We start from the raw sequence: 16,711 nt of genomic DNA, 5'->3' as shown, positions 1-16,711 counted from the left end.
TTAAGAGGATCCAAATTCGTTTCAAGGAGCAGCCCAAGCATTTCCCAGCTTGCTTCTCTAAATTAGTCTAAAATGAATACATTGCTGCTTTTCCAACTGCTTGGGTAGATTCCATGGCCTCCTAGTGGTTTAAAGAGAGAAAGAGAGAGAGAGAGAGATGCTTCCTCCAGCCTCACCAAATAAGTAGGACACAGCTGACCTTGCATGTGTATTCTGATCAACAGTAGTGATCAAGTACTATGTCGAGGAGAATTCTGAGGCAATATTCACTCTTGGCAGAAAAAGGCCAGCATGGATTTGCTCTGCTACAAGCACTGGGGGGACGAGTGAGTACAGGAACAACAGATCTGTACCACGAGCAAGGCAGTCAGGGAAAGAGCCAGAGAAAGACTGAGCTGGAAGAGATCTTCGGACCCATATGGTCACCCCCCTTCCTTTACCGTGGGGAAACTGAGGACCAAAGAAGGTAAGTAACTTGCCCAAGGTCACACGTCTGGTTTCCTTCCACAACAGAAATGGGATGAAGCCTTCCCCTTGCTGGAACGGTTGAATGGAACTTTCCCCTGGAACCAAATGCAGAGTTAGAGGGACAAGGATGTTCCCGCAAAGGGAAGAGAGGCTCCTGTCCTACCTTCCAGAATTCTAGGCACCAGCTGTTGAAAGTCAAGATCAGAGAAGGGAAGACCAATAGCCTGGGGACAGAATCAATCAAAGCAAATCCAAGTTCATCACTCATTGTTGTGGCAAACTGTGAAAATGGCCCTCGTCACCTGCCAGGTTACAATGTCTTCCCACCTCGTTTCTAGATTTGGCGTGGAAACTTGCTGCTTTGGTCAATGGAAAATTAGAAAACGTGCCGCAAACAGAGGCGTAAAAAGTGTTTGCACAACTGGACGTGTCTTCTTGCTTATGCCATCAGCATAAGGACACGCCAGGTCTAGCCTGCTAGAAGATGAGGGACACTCATCTCAGATTGTCCCAGGCGTCCCGGCCACTCAGGTCTTAGATCAGCTGACAGCCTGCTGGTTTCCACACGTAAGCCAGCCAGGCGTGATGAGCGCAGCTGACTCTGCGGGCATGTGAGAAACCAGCAGGGAGTGTTGGATGCCACTGAGGTTTTGTGCTGTTTGCTAGGCAGGGTCACTGTGGCACTGGATAACTGCCACGCTGTCGCTCACGGATTGGCCGGGGTCCCACCACAGGCACGTATGCCTGAAATATCAGCCCTTGCAACGTTAGGTACTGTGAACCACGACTTCTAAACTCTCTTTTATATCACAATCCTCGGTGAGAATCTGTTAAACATATACATGCATGCATGCTATAAATTACATATGTGTAAATACACGTACATAAGCTCAGAAAACATTGTGAGCATGTATATATATATATATATATACACACTCATGCACACATGATTTATAGCATGCATACATGTGTGTGTTTAACACGCTCTCAGGGAGGATTTTGATATAAAAGAAAGTTTGAAAGTCCTGATTTTATGAAACGCTATTTCCCTTTAATATACTTGATGCACTCTCCTTCTTATTCTATTCTCTTTTATTTCCTTTTTTTTTTTTCCCCCGAGTCGTGCTTATTATCATCCGCTAGGCCGATTTCATGACCCGCTGGCGGGCCGGGACCTGCGGTTTGAAAACCACAGCAGACCGTGTCACAGACTTTCTCACGTTAGCAAACGGGCCTCATTCGTTTTTGTGTTCTCGGTACCCTTGTCAGTCACGGGCACAGTCACTCAACAAATATTTGTTGAATTCGGTTGAATTAAGAGAAGCTTATAGCCACCAAATTCCTCGGTTTGCATTTTATTTTTCAACGTTTATTTATTTTTGGGACAGAGAGAGACAGAGCATGAACGGGGGAGGGGCAGAGAGAGAGGGAGACACAGAATCGGAAACAGGCTCCAGGCTCTGAGCCATCAGCCCAGAGCCTGACACGGGGCTCGAACTCCCGGACCTCGAGATCGTGACCTGGCTGAAGTCGGACGCTTAACCGACTGCGCCACCCAGGCACCCCTCGGTTTGCATTTTTAATCCCTGCCTGCTGGATCTTCCCTTATCTCCCAAGACTTCAGAGTCACAACAATTACTCTTCCCCTAGCTCCGTTCCTAGACTCGACAGAAACCATTTCTGAGTCACTGTTCACACACAGCTCCATCCGGGCCAAGAATCTGGTGCCCTATCTGTCCACTCTCAGTGACACACCAGCCGCAGAAGTGACAATCCCACTCTGAGTCTGCGCAGGTGGGTGTATGATGGTGGAGAAATAAAGGTAGGTACTGGATCACGTTAACCATTGCTTCCCTGCGTCGAGCATGCTGTCCAGCACAGAGTAGGTGCTCAAAAAATACCTATACAGTTGAACTTAGCTTACTTCAATCCTCTGGGTCTTGGTTTCTTTACAGAAAAGACAGGACGTTTGGTCCGGTTCTTTCCAGCCTTAAAAGCCAAGCTCTACGTGGTGCCAGCCAAATTTGAGTGTATGCACACATGGGATGAGAAACTACCTACATACTGTGCTTTAACTGTGTCAAGAAGGACTCCACGTCCCCGACAGATGCTCTGCTCAGTGACCAATGTCAGAGTCCAGCTAGAGCTTTCTTCTTCACATTAAGGTACCCAGCCTCGCTGAAGCACAAAATCTTCTGCAAGGGTCAGTTCAAGCTATTATCAGTCTTGCACACCCAAAAAAGAAAGAAACTTCTGGGTCTTGCCTTGGGAGGGCATTCAGAGAGGGAGGGGTATTCTATGAAGGAGCAGGTGGAACCGGAGGAAGGCTGGAGCCCTCGGAGATGGAATAAGTCTGGAGACGGTGATGATAGACTCGAACGAGCCCACAATGGGCTGGCTGTGCTGTCTGCTGTCTTTCCTCGGCTCCTTCCCCCTGGCTGTGGGCACAGAAGTTAGGGTAGAGCTGAAAAAGTCTTCCTCTCCTACATCCAAAGCCAGTACTCTATGAGCAACTCTGGCTCTTCCAGTTTCTAACACAAACTAAAAATAACTGCTGTGTGCCTGTTTTCCCACAGCTGACTTAAATATGTGCCACACAGGCCAGCCCTTTTGCTTTGAAGTGCCTTCAACCCACAGCCTCCTGCACCGCCTGGATTCCGCACCATCCCACACCCGCCTCATGCCGGGAGACTCAGATCCTGTCGCTATTCGGGACGGCAACGGGGAGCCCCCTGCCAGGCACAGCCCAGTCACCGTGTGGCCAGGGCAAGTGCAATTTGCAAAGGATCAGACCCCAGGCTGGCCACAAGCAGCTCAAAACTCACCCTCAACTACAAAATGCCCCCCGTAGCTCGGCCATCCTCTGACGATGGTGGAAGCTTCCTTCGATCGTGGGCGAGCGAACAAGAATCTAATGGGTAGAGCAAAGGCTCCCTACACGGAGCCACTGGTTTCAGACTTTTAGAGCCGCCACCCACTTTCCATCATGACGCAGCGCCCACTCAGAAAACAAAGGCTTCACCAAACACCACTTGCGCGTCTTCTGGAAGAACTCTGGTGTGAACGACCGTCCATCTTTCCTTTAGATGCCAGTCATATTCCGGGAAATCACTTTCCATTAGTTGATCTCACCCACAGTGTGCAGATCCTGTCCCCAGGAAAGCTCCCTTTGATAGATGGGTTGCGTGGGTCACAACGGCGAAAAGAACAAAACCCAGTTCTTCGCGCCTCATGATCCACTTCTAACCTCACTGTCCCGCAGTCATCGTGTATCGGCCCCTCGGGGCCCCGTGTGCCTCAATCGCTTGACTTGGCGTGTGCTGTTTCCTCCATGTGGATGGCCTCTACTGCACACCGTCTTGGGAAAACTCCTACTCATCCTTGGAGACCCGTCTCTAATGTCACGTCCTCCATGAAGCCTTTCTTGCCCCCTCCCCGTCTCCTCATTAGGAGCATGTCTTTGATCTGCAAATCTTCCTCTCTTACGGAGCTCCTCCTCCGAAAAGCAGCCACGAATCCGAATCCGTCATCCCCTGCCCGGCTTTTTGTCATTTCTGTTATTTACTTACTATGTTTCTTTAAATAGACTTGTTTGTTTTACATGCTACCTTCTTTAGCCTCATCCTAAATAATAGTAATTATGAAATCAAGGCTTTGATGTACTTGCTAGAGTTCTAGCACACATTTACCTGAATACTTCACTGTTACTAAAATTTTAAAAATCTCAGCCTACTACCATGTCCTGTGAGGAAAAGCCGTGCTAGTTGTATAAAGTCTCGAGAGACTATATTTTACTTAAGTTTGAGTTTTCTCTGGGGCTCCGTACACGGTATTGCCCCATAAATGTTTGCTGAATTGAAATCAAATAAAACGGATTAATTGGAACGTATTCACACCCTTGACACGTTAGCATGAATCCGATTTATGTGAGGAGGCAATTGTGACCTTGAAAAGCAAAGAATGATAGTGGAAAGCAGCCGGCTGTGTAAAAAAAAAAAAGTTGCAAGACATGGAAAGGAGGGAGAGCAAGAAGCATGGCGAAGCTGGCCACGTGGGTTAGACGGAAGGGTCTGGGAGGTGCGTGCATTAGGGGAGAGGTGGTTAAGGAGCAGCAAGGACAGGGAGGACCTTACGCGGGAGGAGACCACAGCGCACCCAGTAGGGTCTCTGGCTTTAAATTGGGTTATCGGCCCTGGACCCTAGGGGATTCCAGCCAAGCCCCAGAGCTCTGCCCAAGAGACCGCATAGCCCAGGACGTTGTGGTCCCCCTCCCTGCCCCCTTACCTTTTCTGCCCTCAGGCTCCAAGCCAGGCCTGCGGGGTTGGTGGTGTCCTCCCCTGAGCCAGACCCTCCATCCGGATGGAGTGGCTGCGCATCCTCTGCCTGGCAAAGCAGGCCCGAAGCAGCCAGGCCGGGGGGGGGGGGGGGGGGGGAGGGGTTGGCTCTCAGCAGCCCCTACTCCCCTGCAGGCTGAGGTCCAGTGGGGCAAGTCTGGGCTCAGCGTTACCGGCTCCCCCAGGATGGCTGCGGCGTCCAGGATGCTGTCCAGACCCCAGCCCGGAACATGGGTCCCACTCCACCGCCATTGCCCTCGAGCCCACATGCAACTCCCTTGGGAGCAGACTAAGCAGCCGCCTTCTCAGAAGTGGCCCCAGAAGTAGGAAAGGACTTTGGGGTGGGGGTGTGTGGGGGCAGGATCTCCGCCTTCACTGACCAAGACGAAACACAGCAAGCTGAGCTCTTCCCGCCCTGCTTTAAGGAAAAAAGGATAAAGGAAGAAAAAGACACCCCAATATAAGCCTAGAATTACTAATTTCTCAAATATTTTTCAGTTCTGGACAGACAATGTAACAAGTAAGCAGGAAACTATTAAGACAAAATCCATAGAAGTTAAGGATTGTAATTAAATAAGGGCTACACCAAAGTGAATCTGTCATCATTTTTATTGTAGTGCATGGTAATTAGATATAAATGACAAGTTGTTTAAGCAATAATCCTAATTACTATTAATTTTACAAGAGTGTTATGGGGGCTGCTCGGGAAAATCCCCAAAGGTGCCTGAGATTGCTGCTTTTTCGACGTAAGTATTTCCGTCTTAAAGAAACAGAGGCAATAATAGATCCTAGACTTTTTCATAGGTACGTGCCCTTTTGTATTTGTGCTCAGAGAGAGTAACACTTGCTAGTCCCTTGCCTAAATTTCTTGCTCAGTGGGATTTTTTTGAAATATAGAGACTCAGAAGAAACGCATCTCTTTGGCTGCCAAGTCAGGCAAAAGAAGTTTGTAATCTCATTTCAGGTTATCGGGCTCATAATCTGGGCTCTCGGGAAAGGAACAAACAGGTAGACCGGTTATGCCGCTCAGAGGCTCAGCTGTAAGCTATAGGGTAGACTGTGGGTCCTCCTGAAGGTTCAGGATTATTGAGTGATTAAGAGGGCATCTTTCGGAGCATCCTGGATGTTATTACTCGAATGCTGGATGTAGAAACTGAATTTACAGAGCCTGGGAAAACCTCTGAGTAGAGTCTCTTACTCTTGGTGCCCTGGAATTTTATTTCATGTGACCAAAAGGACATAGAGTCTGTCCTGGAACAAAACCTCCCTGACAGTGGTGGGTCTTACACCACAAACAGCCAAACCAGGCTTTTCCCGGATATGAGGAGGGGAGGGGAAAGAGAGCCAGAGGCGAACTGAGTTGAGTAGGATTTGGATGAGTAGTGGAGGGGAGAAGGAGTAGGGATGCTTTGGGAACATGGGCATTTAAATGAAGTACCTTGGATAACTGAAGTGAGGGCACTGGACCTCTGCAGGAAGAGGGCAAAGGGAAGAGAGTAGGCCAGGATATGGAAACATTGCAGAAGTACAATCCTTTTTTTTTTTAAAGGATGGTAGCGTTTAGAGATACAGCTACATGGCTTACGAAGCTTAATTTCCCCAACTGTGAAATGATCATAATCGTAGTACCTAACCCCCAGGGTAAAAAGTAAACGTGAGATGGAAAAGTGTATGTCAAGTGTTTAGAGCAGTGCAAGACGTAGAGTTGGTGCTCTGCTCATATTAGCTATTATTATTGCGTTATTATTGTTATTAAGGCTTGTCCTGCCCCCTCCTATCCTACATGAGATGGACCAAGGGCCCCCGACCCTCTTGCCCATGGCTGGTTGGGTGAGGTAGAGAAGATGTCCAGCAGCCCATCATTATCCAGTCATGTCCCCTAAAATGAGAAAGTGGGCTAAGGAATCTCTAGGTTCCATTTGGGTTCTAAACATTATTGTCAATCTACTTATTATCCAGCTTAACAGAATCTATCCTCCCCAAACCTGCAGCTCGTCTACCAGCTCCTGAGCTCTGGAAGCAGTGACCCTTCAGAATGAGGGTGGGTGTGGGTGGCACAGCGTCGCTGAAACTCTCTGTTCATTTCTTCATTCATTCTCTTGCCGAGACCAGCGTTTGTTGAGCGCAGGACCTATACCGGACATTGTGTCAGATCTTGGCGCTATAAAGACAAAAGAGATTACAGACAGGTGAGCCAATGATTTTAACACTGCAATAAATGCCATGTTGCGGGGGAGCACTATAACAACAGAGAGGAAGCACTTAACTCTGGCTGGACGGGTCCGGGTGGGGAGGTGCTTCCCAAAGGAGAAGCCATTGGAGAGAGAAGTATTCGTTCCAGGAGGACCAGAAGGGCAGTGCCTTCCAGGAAGAGCCAGAGCAAGTAGGCCAGTGCAGAGGCCAGAGCGAGCTGGATGCCGGATGTCGTCAGGGAGCTCCACGCAGTTGAGCAAGGAGATGAAAGATACAAGGGCAAAACAATTAGTGGGGGTCAGATCCTGAAGGAGCGTGTATGTCACACTAAGGAGATTTCATCCTCAAACAACGGAGAGCCAATGCCAGCAAGATATTTTAGAAAGACCCTTCTCTCTGTAGCAAGAGGAAAGATTAGAAGGGACCGAACGTGTTTGCAGGAGTCCACAGAAAACTGTAGAGGGCCTGAACCACAGCAGTAGCGGGAGTGGAGATGATGGTGTATGTCTGAAGTAACAGACTTCCGTGACTTTGTTGTGGGGCGGGTGAAGGATGGCTCCGGGTTTTGGACGAGGTACATGGGGAGAGGCTATTAGAAAACCATGGCGAAAGGAAAAAGACGTGCCACTCAAGATCATGCTGAATCAAAGCTCCTGTTGAGATAGCCAGGAAGAGAGATCTCCCAGACGATCAGAAGTAGAGGTCTGGAGCGCTGGAGGGACCCGCCTGGGACACCGCCCCACGGTGGTCACTGCAGCGTGAGTGGAGGCAGGGAAGGCTGTGTGGAGAGTGTCTTGTTCTCACTCAGAAATGTCAGCGTCACTGTTGATCGCGTGCCCAGGGAGCCAAGCACCTAATGGTGATGCTCAGGGTCGGCAATTCAGAGGCGCTAATGCACACACGTTAATAAAAAAGGATCAGGTTTGGGGGACAGATCTTGGGCGATCGGAAGCCTGAAGACTTGAGCACAAGGGAGAGAAGAGCCAGAGGCAAAGCCTGGAGCCAGAGACATTGGTGCATGCCCTTCATGAAGTTTGGGAGGTGGAGGTGGGGGTTCCACTGTTCCCAGAATCCCGGGCAGCCTTCACTTCCCGGGCTGCAGGGTCTCTCCTTTTGGAGAGATGGCTTCCATCTTATGGCTCCTGGATCCCAGCATGCCTAGAGCTGTTCTAGTCTCATTTCCCTGGGATGGCCCCACCGTTGAACCAGCTGCCCGGTCCCCGAGTCTGAGACCTTTTTAATTCTTCCTTCTCCTCACTTTCCTGGAAGCAGAACCACCGTTTGAACAGCTGCCCAAACGCGGGAGGGTAGTCATCTTGTGCCCCCTTTCTGGCCATCTGTCCTCTTGACCGACCCAACTAGTCATTCAATCCTGTTATTCTCTGCTCCCATCCCCCCCAACCTGGTGGTTTCTGGGTCTCCCTGACTCTTGAAGCTCCCATCCCTGATTCTTCTCGAACCCAGATCCACTTGCCTGCAGACCCTTTCCTCATGCCACCCTCTGCTCGAAGCTCCCCACTGCCCTACGGAACTGCCCACCTGCCACTCTCTGGTTTTCTGCCCACGGGCAAATTATGTAACTTCTGTGACCTTAATTTTCCTGTCTGTCTTTCTCGGATCAGCTGGTGTCCCAAGGACTTTTTGTGACTTCTCGGCTGCATTTTAAAGATTCCCGTCACCTCAGACCTGTTAGGATGTCTTATTATAAAGAGATAAGAGATGACACATGTGGACAAGGATGCGAAGAAAAGGGACCCTCGTGCCCCACTGGTGGGAATATAAACTGACACAACCACTATGGAAAACGGTATGGAGGTTCCTCAAGAAATTAAAAATAAAAATATCGTATGATCCAGCAATCCCACTTCTGGATGTTTCTCCAAAAGGAAAAAAGAAACAAAAAAGGAAATCCTGTCTTTTGCAATAACACAGATGAACCTGGAGAGCATCATGCTATGTGAAATAAGCCAGACAAAGACAAATACTGCCTGGTACCAATTAAATGTGGAATCAAAAAAAAAAAAAAAAAAGTCAAACTCGTAGAAATAGAGGAGACAGCAGTGGTTGTCAGGAGATGGAGGTGGGGAAAACAGGGAGAGCTTAGTAAAAGGATACAAACTTTCAGTTATAAGGTCTGAGGATCTAACGTATAACCGTGGTGACGACAGTTGATGACATTGTATTGTCTAATTGAAATTTGTTGAGAGAGTAGAACCTAAATGTTCTCACTTAAAGAAAGGTGGGGGGGGAAGAAAAGAATCTCCTGATGGGTTTCCCCACCAACTCACATAAACCCTCTGGCTTACAGGTCTCCTCCCCGGCCGCGGGATGCACAGGGCTCGTCTCCTCAAAGACCTTCTGCTCACGTGGTGTGCACCTGGGGCACCTCTTCAGTGTCGCAGGTGTATAAACTGAGGTAGAACAAGTCCAGGCATGCTGCTGTCCAGTGGTGGGGGTGGGATACAGCCTAGGTCTCTCTGTCAGCTTGTTCTTCTTTGATTCTGACCAAGATTAGGGCCAGTGATGGGGGACAAGTCATGTCATAACATCACAAAACACCACCTAATTCTAAATGTTTTCATGATTTTTGTGAATATCAGTGGCTCTCTCACCGGGAACATCCCCTAATTGGGAACACCCAATACGCGTGCGGAAGCCCTGAGCCCCGGTGTGCTAGTACTTGGAGACTGGACCCTTGGGAGGTAACAAGGTCATGAGGGTGGAACCTCGGTGAGTGGATTCGTGCTCTTATAAAAAGGAACACGAGAGGGATGATCGGTTTTTCCGTGATGTGAGTACCCGGGAAGTTGACTGTTTATAAACCGGGGAGAGATGCCTTGGCAAGAATCCCACGGTGCCCACCATGCCAGCACCCTGATGCTTGGGCTTCCAGCTTCCAGAAGCACGAGAAATCCATATCTGCTGTTTAAGCCACCCGGTCTGTGGTATTCCGTTGTGGCTGCCCGAGCTAACTCGGACCCCTTTGGCAGTGAATTTCGGTTTGTACTGACATGTTAAAAATTATTTTGAGAAGGGAGAGAGAGCATGAGTGGGGGAGAAGGGCAGAAGGAGAGAGAGACTCTTAAGCAGGCTCCACGCTTAGCATGGAGCCTGGCGTGGGGCTCGATCCCTGGGATCGACCCTGGGATCACGACTTGAGCAGAAATCAAGAGCTAGACGCTCACCAGACTGAGCCACCCAGGCACCCCTGTGCCGACATGTTTGAATGGAACCATCATGGACCATTCCTGTGTGTCCTCCCTTCCTGCGGCCCTTTTAGTGGGGCCTGCCTGCCTCTCACCGCATTCCCACTATTTGCCTGTGCTCGACCACCTTCTCCTTTCCCTTCGTGACTTTTTGTTTCCGGCTCTTGTCTTCCCAGCCAACATAGGTCAGCTCCCAACATCTGATCAGGCCCTCTTTTGGAGAAGACCCACGGGGCCCGCTTTTCCAGTTGACTAACCAGCCTGCTCCCTCACCTCTGACCTGAGTACCGCCCTTCGCTGTTCTGACCTTTAGCGGCCATGGCAGAGCAGCTCGTCACCTGCTCTACCCCACATAGCTCCTTCCACGCTCCCCACTCCATCCCCCAACCTGCTTAAACACAGACACAGAAGAGGTACTGAAGAAGTCCTGTGCAAATAGGAGCTTTAAAAAAGCTGAGCAGTTCAATCAAGAACTAATCCAAACCATCACAGGGGTGCATTTGTGCGGCGGCCAGATCAGAGCCAACACTAACATCCTTGGCTCCCTTGGATTCTGTCTGCAGAATGTGCTTACCAGGCTGGGAGACATGGGCCCGTCTCAGATCACGAGCTGGCATGCCCTGGTTGCCCATGGCAACCCAGCTGCGCTGGAGCGTTAGCATTTGTAAATGTGTGTGGGCTTAAAATTATATTATTGATTCTGTCTGGAAGATGATAGTCTGATTTGTATATAGCTCTGAATAAATTACTCATTATCCTTTACAGCCATCAGAATATGAGTCTCTCTCTTTCTCCTTTAAAAAAAAATTAGAGAGACAGCAAATCGTGTCAGCAGATGTGAAATGAAATGTTTCCCATAACAACCGTACCAGAGGAACCAACATCCAGGGCACCAGCCTGGGAAGTTGTCTGGGCATTCCTGAATAGATAACTAACGGAATGGCTTTGGGAGGGATGGATATTATATTGGATAGCCTACTACAAAGGGACCGTAAGGTGTAGCTTGAATTACAGTGACAAGCAGATGGGAACAGAGGAAATTCAGCCCTACCCCGGGCTTGATTAGTTCAAGCTGAACCCGCGATTTCTCTTCCGTTTTCTTTGATGTGTAGTATACACTCAGGCAGATTGAAACATTGTTCTGATTCATCACCCCTCCCCCACATCCATGCTGTCTGCCCTGTAACCCAGTAGATCTTTCCGCAAAAGGCGTCCCGTACCGCTCTGGGTCTTGTAGCTTGCTTTGCCTCGTTGGCCAAAGTAGCAGTGTGCCAGTTCTGAGCCCACGACTTAAGAGGCTTCAAATGTTTCCATTTTCCCTGTCGTGCCTTTGTTGCCATCACCGTGCAAAGAACTTCCTTTGAGAACTGCTGCCCCTTCAGTTGGGACCCGGGATAAATACAAGCGGAACGGAGTCATCCCTGTCACACCCAGCTAGAGTGACGGCGTCAAGAACTATCCCAGCAATGCCCAACCTAGACGAGCCACTGCAGCCAAGCGGAAGATGCGTGGGAAGTAAGTGCTCGCCAAGATGTCACAGGTGCTTGTTATGCAGCAGTAGCTGACTGGTGTAATTCTCCATCTTTCCAACATCACGGTTTATCAGCATCATTAATGACGGCAAAGACAAGAATAACATCCCTCAGCTGAACAGTTCATTAGTCACTGACCCAAGGCTTCTTGAGAGAAAATGCAGGTTTCGTCACAATTTCACTTCCCATTGGGCCCTCATTGTGCATTCACTATCAAACATGGTTTTGCTACCAGGAGCACGATGGAGGCCAATGCTTCTGAGACAAATCCGAGTAAATTAGAAGATTCCACGGCCACCACTCCTTTAGCGCTCATGCAAGTCCTGTCGAAAACATTGGTGGGGGGCACCTGGCTGGCTCAGTCGGTTAAGGGTCCAGCTCTTGATTTCAGCTCAGGTCACGACCTCACCGTTCATGAGTCCGAGCCCCGCATCTCTGCTTGGGATTCTCTGTCGCCCTCTCTCTCTGTCCCTTCCCTGCTTGCTCTCCACCTCTCTTTCTCAAAATAAATAAATAAACATAAAAAAAGAAAAAGATTGGTGGCATTCTGTTTGAACTGGGGAGGAAGACGCCATTACACCTGTCAGAAGGCACTGGGAAGGTTCCTTTCAATTTACCCCAGAATGAACATCTTTTATCAGAATGCCACCCATTATTACCCTCAAGCCCTTTCTAACCTTCACATTTCCATTCTCCAATCAAGGTATGTGCTGCATTAGCACATCCAATCAATTCGCAGCAAATGTTTGTTGAGCGCCCCCTGTGGGCTGAACCCTTGGGCCCGTGCTAGCTGCCATGTTGAACAGAAGAAAAGTAGTTGTGATGGGTAGTTAGGGAAGGTGAGTGTCAAGACTGACTCCCAGGCATCTGTTCTGAAACACTGGGTAGAGGGAGGTGCTGTTTTCTAGGATGCGAAGGCCTGCGGAGGGGCTGGTTGGGGGAAAATTAAAAGTTCAGTTTGGGACGTACATGTCTGAGATGCTTCTGAGGCACAGAAGTAGAGCTGTTGAGTGGGGAGTTGGCTGCCAAATGTGGAGCTCAGAGGAGAGGTATGGGCTGACGATAGCAGTCTGGAGGGTTGCCAGCGTGTAAATGGCAATCCAAGCCACAGGACTGGATAGGATTTTCTAAGCAGAGAGGACACACAGAGAAGGGAAGAGGGCCCAGCTGAGCCCTGAGGAATCCCGATATTTCAAGGACAGGCAGAGGAAGAGAAGTAAGGAAAAGGACTACAGATGAGCAGCTAAAAAGATGGGAAGAAATCCAGAGAGTGCCCATGCATTTCCCCCCAGCAGCCCTCTGTCCCCACCCTTTCTTTAATGACAGAACTCTGCCTTTGCGGTGGGTGTCCAGGGGGCGTGCCCTTCATGAAAGGCAGGGCTCCTCCCTCGTCTCAGTGGGGGAGGGGGGGAATCCTGAGATGCAAGACGACAAAGGTAACCGCCTTTGTCCTTGCTGGTTTGGGCTTAGTCACAGGCACGTGACACAACTTGGCCAATCAGATGTGCGTGTAAGTGCACTGGGTGGCTTTTGGGAAAGGTCTCATGCGTTTAGAAAGTGAAGAGGGGTGCCTGAGTGGCTCAGTGGGTGAAGCATCCCACACTTGAGTTTGGCGATCTCACCGTTGGCGACTTTGATGGTGACTTCGAGACCCACGTCAGGCTCTTGGCTGACAGCGTGGAGCCCGCTTGGGATTCTGTCTCCCCCTCTCCCTCTTCCCCACTCATGTGCTGGCTCTCTCTCTCTCTCTCTCTCTGTCACTCAAAATAAATTTTAAAAAAGAAGAAGAAATGTAAAAAGTGAAGAAAAGGGGGACACCGAGGTTTTCCTTTGCCTCAGACGTGGGGACTCTGGTTGGAGATGCCATAACCACACACAACCCAGATGAATGTGAGGCCCAAAGCCGGAACAAGGGGTTGGAAAGGATATTTTGTGTTAAATGACGCTTTTGAGTTGTTGACTTAACCAGCTTCGGAGCACTCCCTACCAGCAAATGGACGTTGTAAGGTAATGAGCTTTCTAAATGTCTAGGCAATGTGGGTCTCCTACGAGCTACGACACTAAGCCTCCTAGATGGTACCTGTGCAGCAAATTTTAAGCGTATTGTTTGTCAATATAGATACTAATTTAATACTATGTTCACGGTTGTTTCTGTCACATCCTTCTGCCGAGCTAAAGGCACATTGTATCTCAGCCACCTCAGAAAATATGGATCACCTTTTTAAATGTTTATTTTTTTATTATGAGAGAGAGAGAGAGGCAGAGAGAGGGGGAGAGAGGAAATCCCAAGCAGGCTCCACAACTGTCAGCACAGAACCCAACGCAGGGCTTGATCTCGCAAACCGCGAGATCATGACCTGAGCGGGAAGCAAGAGTCAGTTGCTTAACTGGCTGAGCCACCCACGCGCCCGAAATGGGTCACTTTTAATTACGATACTTGATCAACACTTGGCCAGGAGGAAGGATGGGTTGAAAGACTGAGCTGGAAATACTCTAGGGTTTCTTTTCCTGCTAACGTGCCTGGGCAGTGTGAGAAAAGAAGAACAGATACTTAATGGCCAGGACAACAAAAAAATTAGATAGAAACAAATATAAATAAAGTACCCCGAAGTCAAAATATTTGATGACACTTAGCACTTTAATTAACCAGATTTTAAGATAACGGCTGTAGAGTCTGTTATCTTCAAATGGTTTGGGATGTCCTTAAAGCTCTTTGAATAGTGTTCTTTTTATTCAATTAATGCTTCTGAAAGAGCTTTAATTTTGCATTAATCAAAAGCCCTCTCGTGATGTTATCAGGATTTACACGAATTCAAGGGTTTTTTTTTTGTTGTTTTTTTTTAAGTGCAATCAAATTATCAAGGCAGAGGCTCTGATTACGGAGACAAAATTCCATAGCAACAGCCAGTTAAGGACACTGAGCACAATCCACCGTAATGCACTGATGTTCGTGCCGGTCCATGTGGGGTATGGTCAAGCTCCACAGTGAATGTGACAAATTTCTCTTTACCTTCCTCCTGAGGAGCAAAACCTGCTTCCTTGACAACGTAAACAGTCACCTCATAATACTCACTGTTACAGCAAACAGCTGTCTGTACCCAAGCAGAATTCTAGAAAATTCTATGAGACAAAAAAAAAAAGGCAAGGAATGAAGATAACTTTTCTTACCTGTTAACGTGAGATGTTTCTCACCTTCCCAGAGCAGAGTCTGCTCTTCTTCCTCTCTGGTTCATGGTCTCAGACAGCAAAACCTGCCAGGTGCTGCTTTACTGATAAGAACTGTGTCCACTAGGTCCCCTAGGGCAATTACTAATGATCAGAGAGATGGCAGCAAAAGAAAATCTTGCTGCTTTCTGGCTGGGAGCAACCAGTGCTGATGAGCTCTGCCCAGAGTGGCTGCTTGCCTCTCACTGCCAAGGTCTATAACTGGAGTACCAGGGTAGGTACCTCCTCTCTCTGCTCCCCCGCCCCCCGACTCAGGTACCTTAAGGTACATTAATCCCATCACCGGAGAAGGTAACTGATGCTAACGTGAAGTTGGTGGTGGGGTGGGGAGGAGATGCCAGGGAGGGACCAAAGAGGAAAAATAACTCTGGTCTTAAAAGTGCTGTCTTGGGGCATCTGGGTGGCTCAGTCAGTTGAGCGACTCTTGATTTCAGCTCAGGTCATGAGCCCAGGGTTATGGGATCGAGCCCTGCGTCAGGCTCCACGCTGAGTATGGAGCCTGCTTAAGATTCTCTCTCTCTCTTTGTCTCCTTCTGCCCCTCTCCTTCTCTCTCTCTCTCTCTTTCTCAAAATAAAAATTAAAAAATGAAAGTATTCTTTCGTCACTTTGCCCTGCCAGGGCACAATTCATAATAATTACATTCGAATGCCACTCACTGTCCAAAGCTGAACCCTTGATTACCCAACGCCACTCTCCCATCTTCCCAGACTCAGACAGCAACTCCATTTTTCCAGTTGCTTGTGGAAAAATCCTTGAGGTCATCTCGTCCTCTTTCCCTCGCGAACGCACGTTCAGTCCACCGACAAATTCTATAGGTTCTACCTTTGAAATCCCTTCAGAGTCCAACCATTCCTTGCTTTCTCCACCAACACCTCCTCTTGGTCCAAGCGACCCACATCCCTTGCCTGGCCATTGCCACGAGCCTCCGGTCGGTCTCCCTGTTTTCATTTCTGCCTCCCTGCTCTATATTCTGTGTAGAGAGCCATCGTTTAAAAACAGAAGGTGGATAATGTCAATCCTCTGCTCAAAACCCCGCCATGACTCTCATCTCGTTCAAGCGAAATGCAATGCAAAATCCGTAGCGTCAGAAGCTCCTGTGATCTGCCTGCCTTTCTATCTTCCTGACCTTATCTCCTCCTACTATTCTCTGCTGGGTTATCTAGTACCACACTGACCTTCTCTTAGTACGTGCAGGCCTTCTGCCCCTGTTCCCCCAGCTGGAAGGCCCTGCCTCTAGATATCCACGAGATTCTGCCTTCTTCCTTGGCTTCTGTCGGCTCAGAACGAGCTCAAGGCCACTTTAGAGAGGCCTTCCTGGCCACCCCACCTAAAATAGCAACCCCTCATGTCTCTCCGTGGTTAGTCTGCTGTATTTTCCTTCATACTCCTGAATTCGACACTGGTGTATTACATGTGAAATACATATTTGTATTTTATGTACGTTTCCTTCACCCTACTGGAACTGTCATTGTGTCATGCATTTATTAGTTTGTTATCAATTTTCTACCTTCAAGAACATAAGCTCCATGGATATAAATTGATCTCTTTTCCAGCTGAATCCCCAGAGGCTAGAACTATGTCTGGAATAGGAGAAGCGAGAACGAATGGCACTTCTCAGTTTGCCCGTCGGTCCCAAAACTTCATCTGCTTATTCTCTGGGTCAACCCCCGGAAGTGTGGCGATCCTCATTTACACGTGAAGAAAGCAGCCCAGCTCGGATGGGACCCATCTGAGATTTCTGCTTTGAGATGT

General features: G+C 48.7%; 1 protein-coding gene and 1 long non-coding RNA gene across 3 annotated transcripts in view; one reads left to right on the top strand and one right to left on the bottom strand.

Annotated features, from left to right (window-relative positions):
- Positions 1–5,393: 5,393 nt before the first annotated feature.
- TEX26 (testis expressed 26) overlaps positions 5,394–16,711 on the bottom strand; it is a 54,828-nt gene continuing 43,510 nt past the window's right edge. For both annotated transcript variants that reach the window (XM_045049927.1, XM_045050002.1), the window contains exon 7: positions 5,394–9,496. In XM_045049927.1, coding sequence (XP_044905862.1) covers positions 9,225–9,496 — 272 coding nt within the window. In that variant the 3' untranslated portion in view covers positions 5,394–9,224. The remainder of the gene's footprint in view (positions 9,497–16,711) is intronic.
- Positions 9,308–10,969, top strand: LOC111559529. Its single transcript, XR_002740565.2, has 2 exons — positions 9,308–9,411; positions 10,378–10,969. It is a non-coding gene; the product is annotated as an uncharacterized LOC111559529 (long non-coding RNA).

Source organism: Felis catus, chromosome A1 (genome assembly GCF_018350175.1).
Source record: "Felis catus isolate Fca126 chromosome A1, F.catus_Fca126_mat1.0, whole genome shotgun sequence".
Classification (NCBI taxonomy): Eukaryota; Metazoa; Chordata; class Mammalia; order Carnivora; family Felidae; genus Felis; species Felis catus.
The sequence above is the reverse complement of the archived record's forward strand: the minus strand, read 5'-3'. Positions and strand labels throughout refer to the sequence as shown.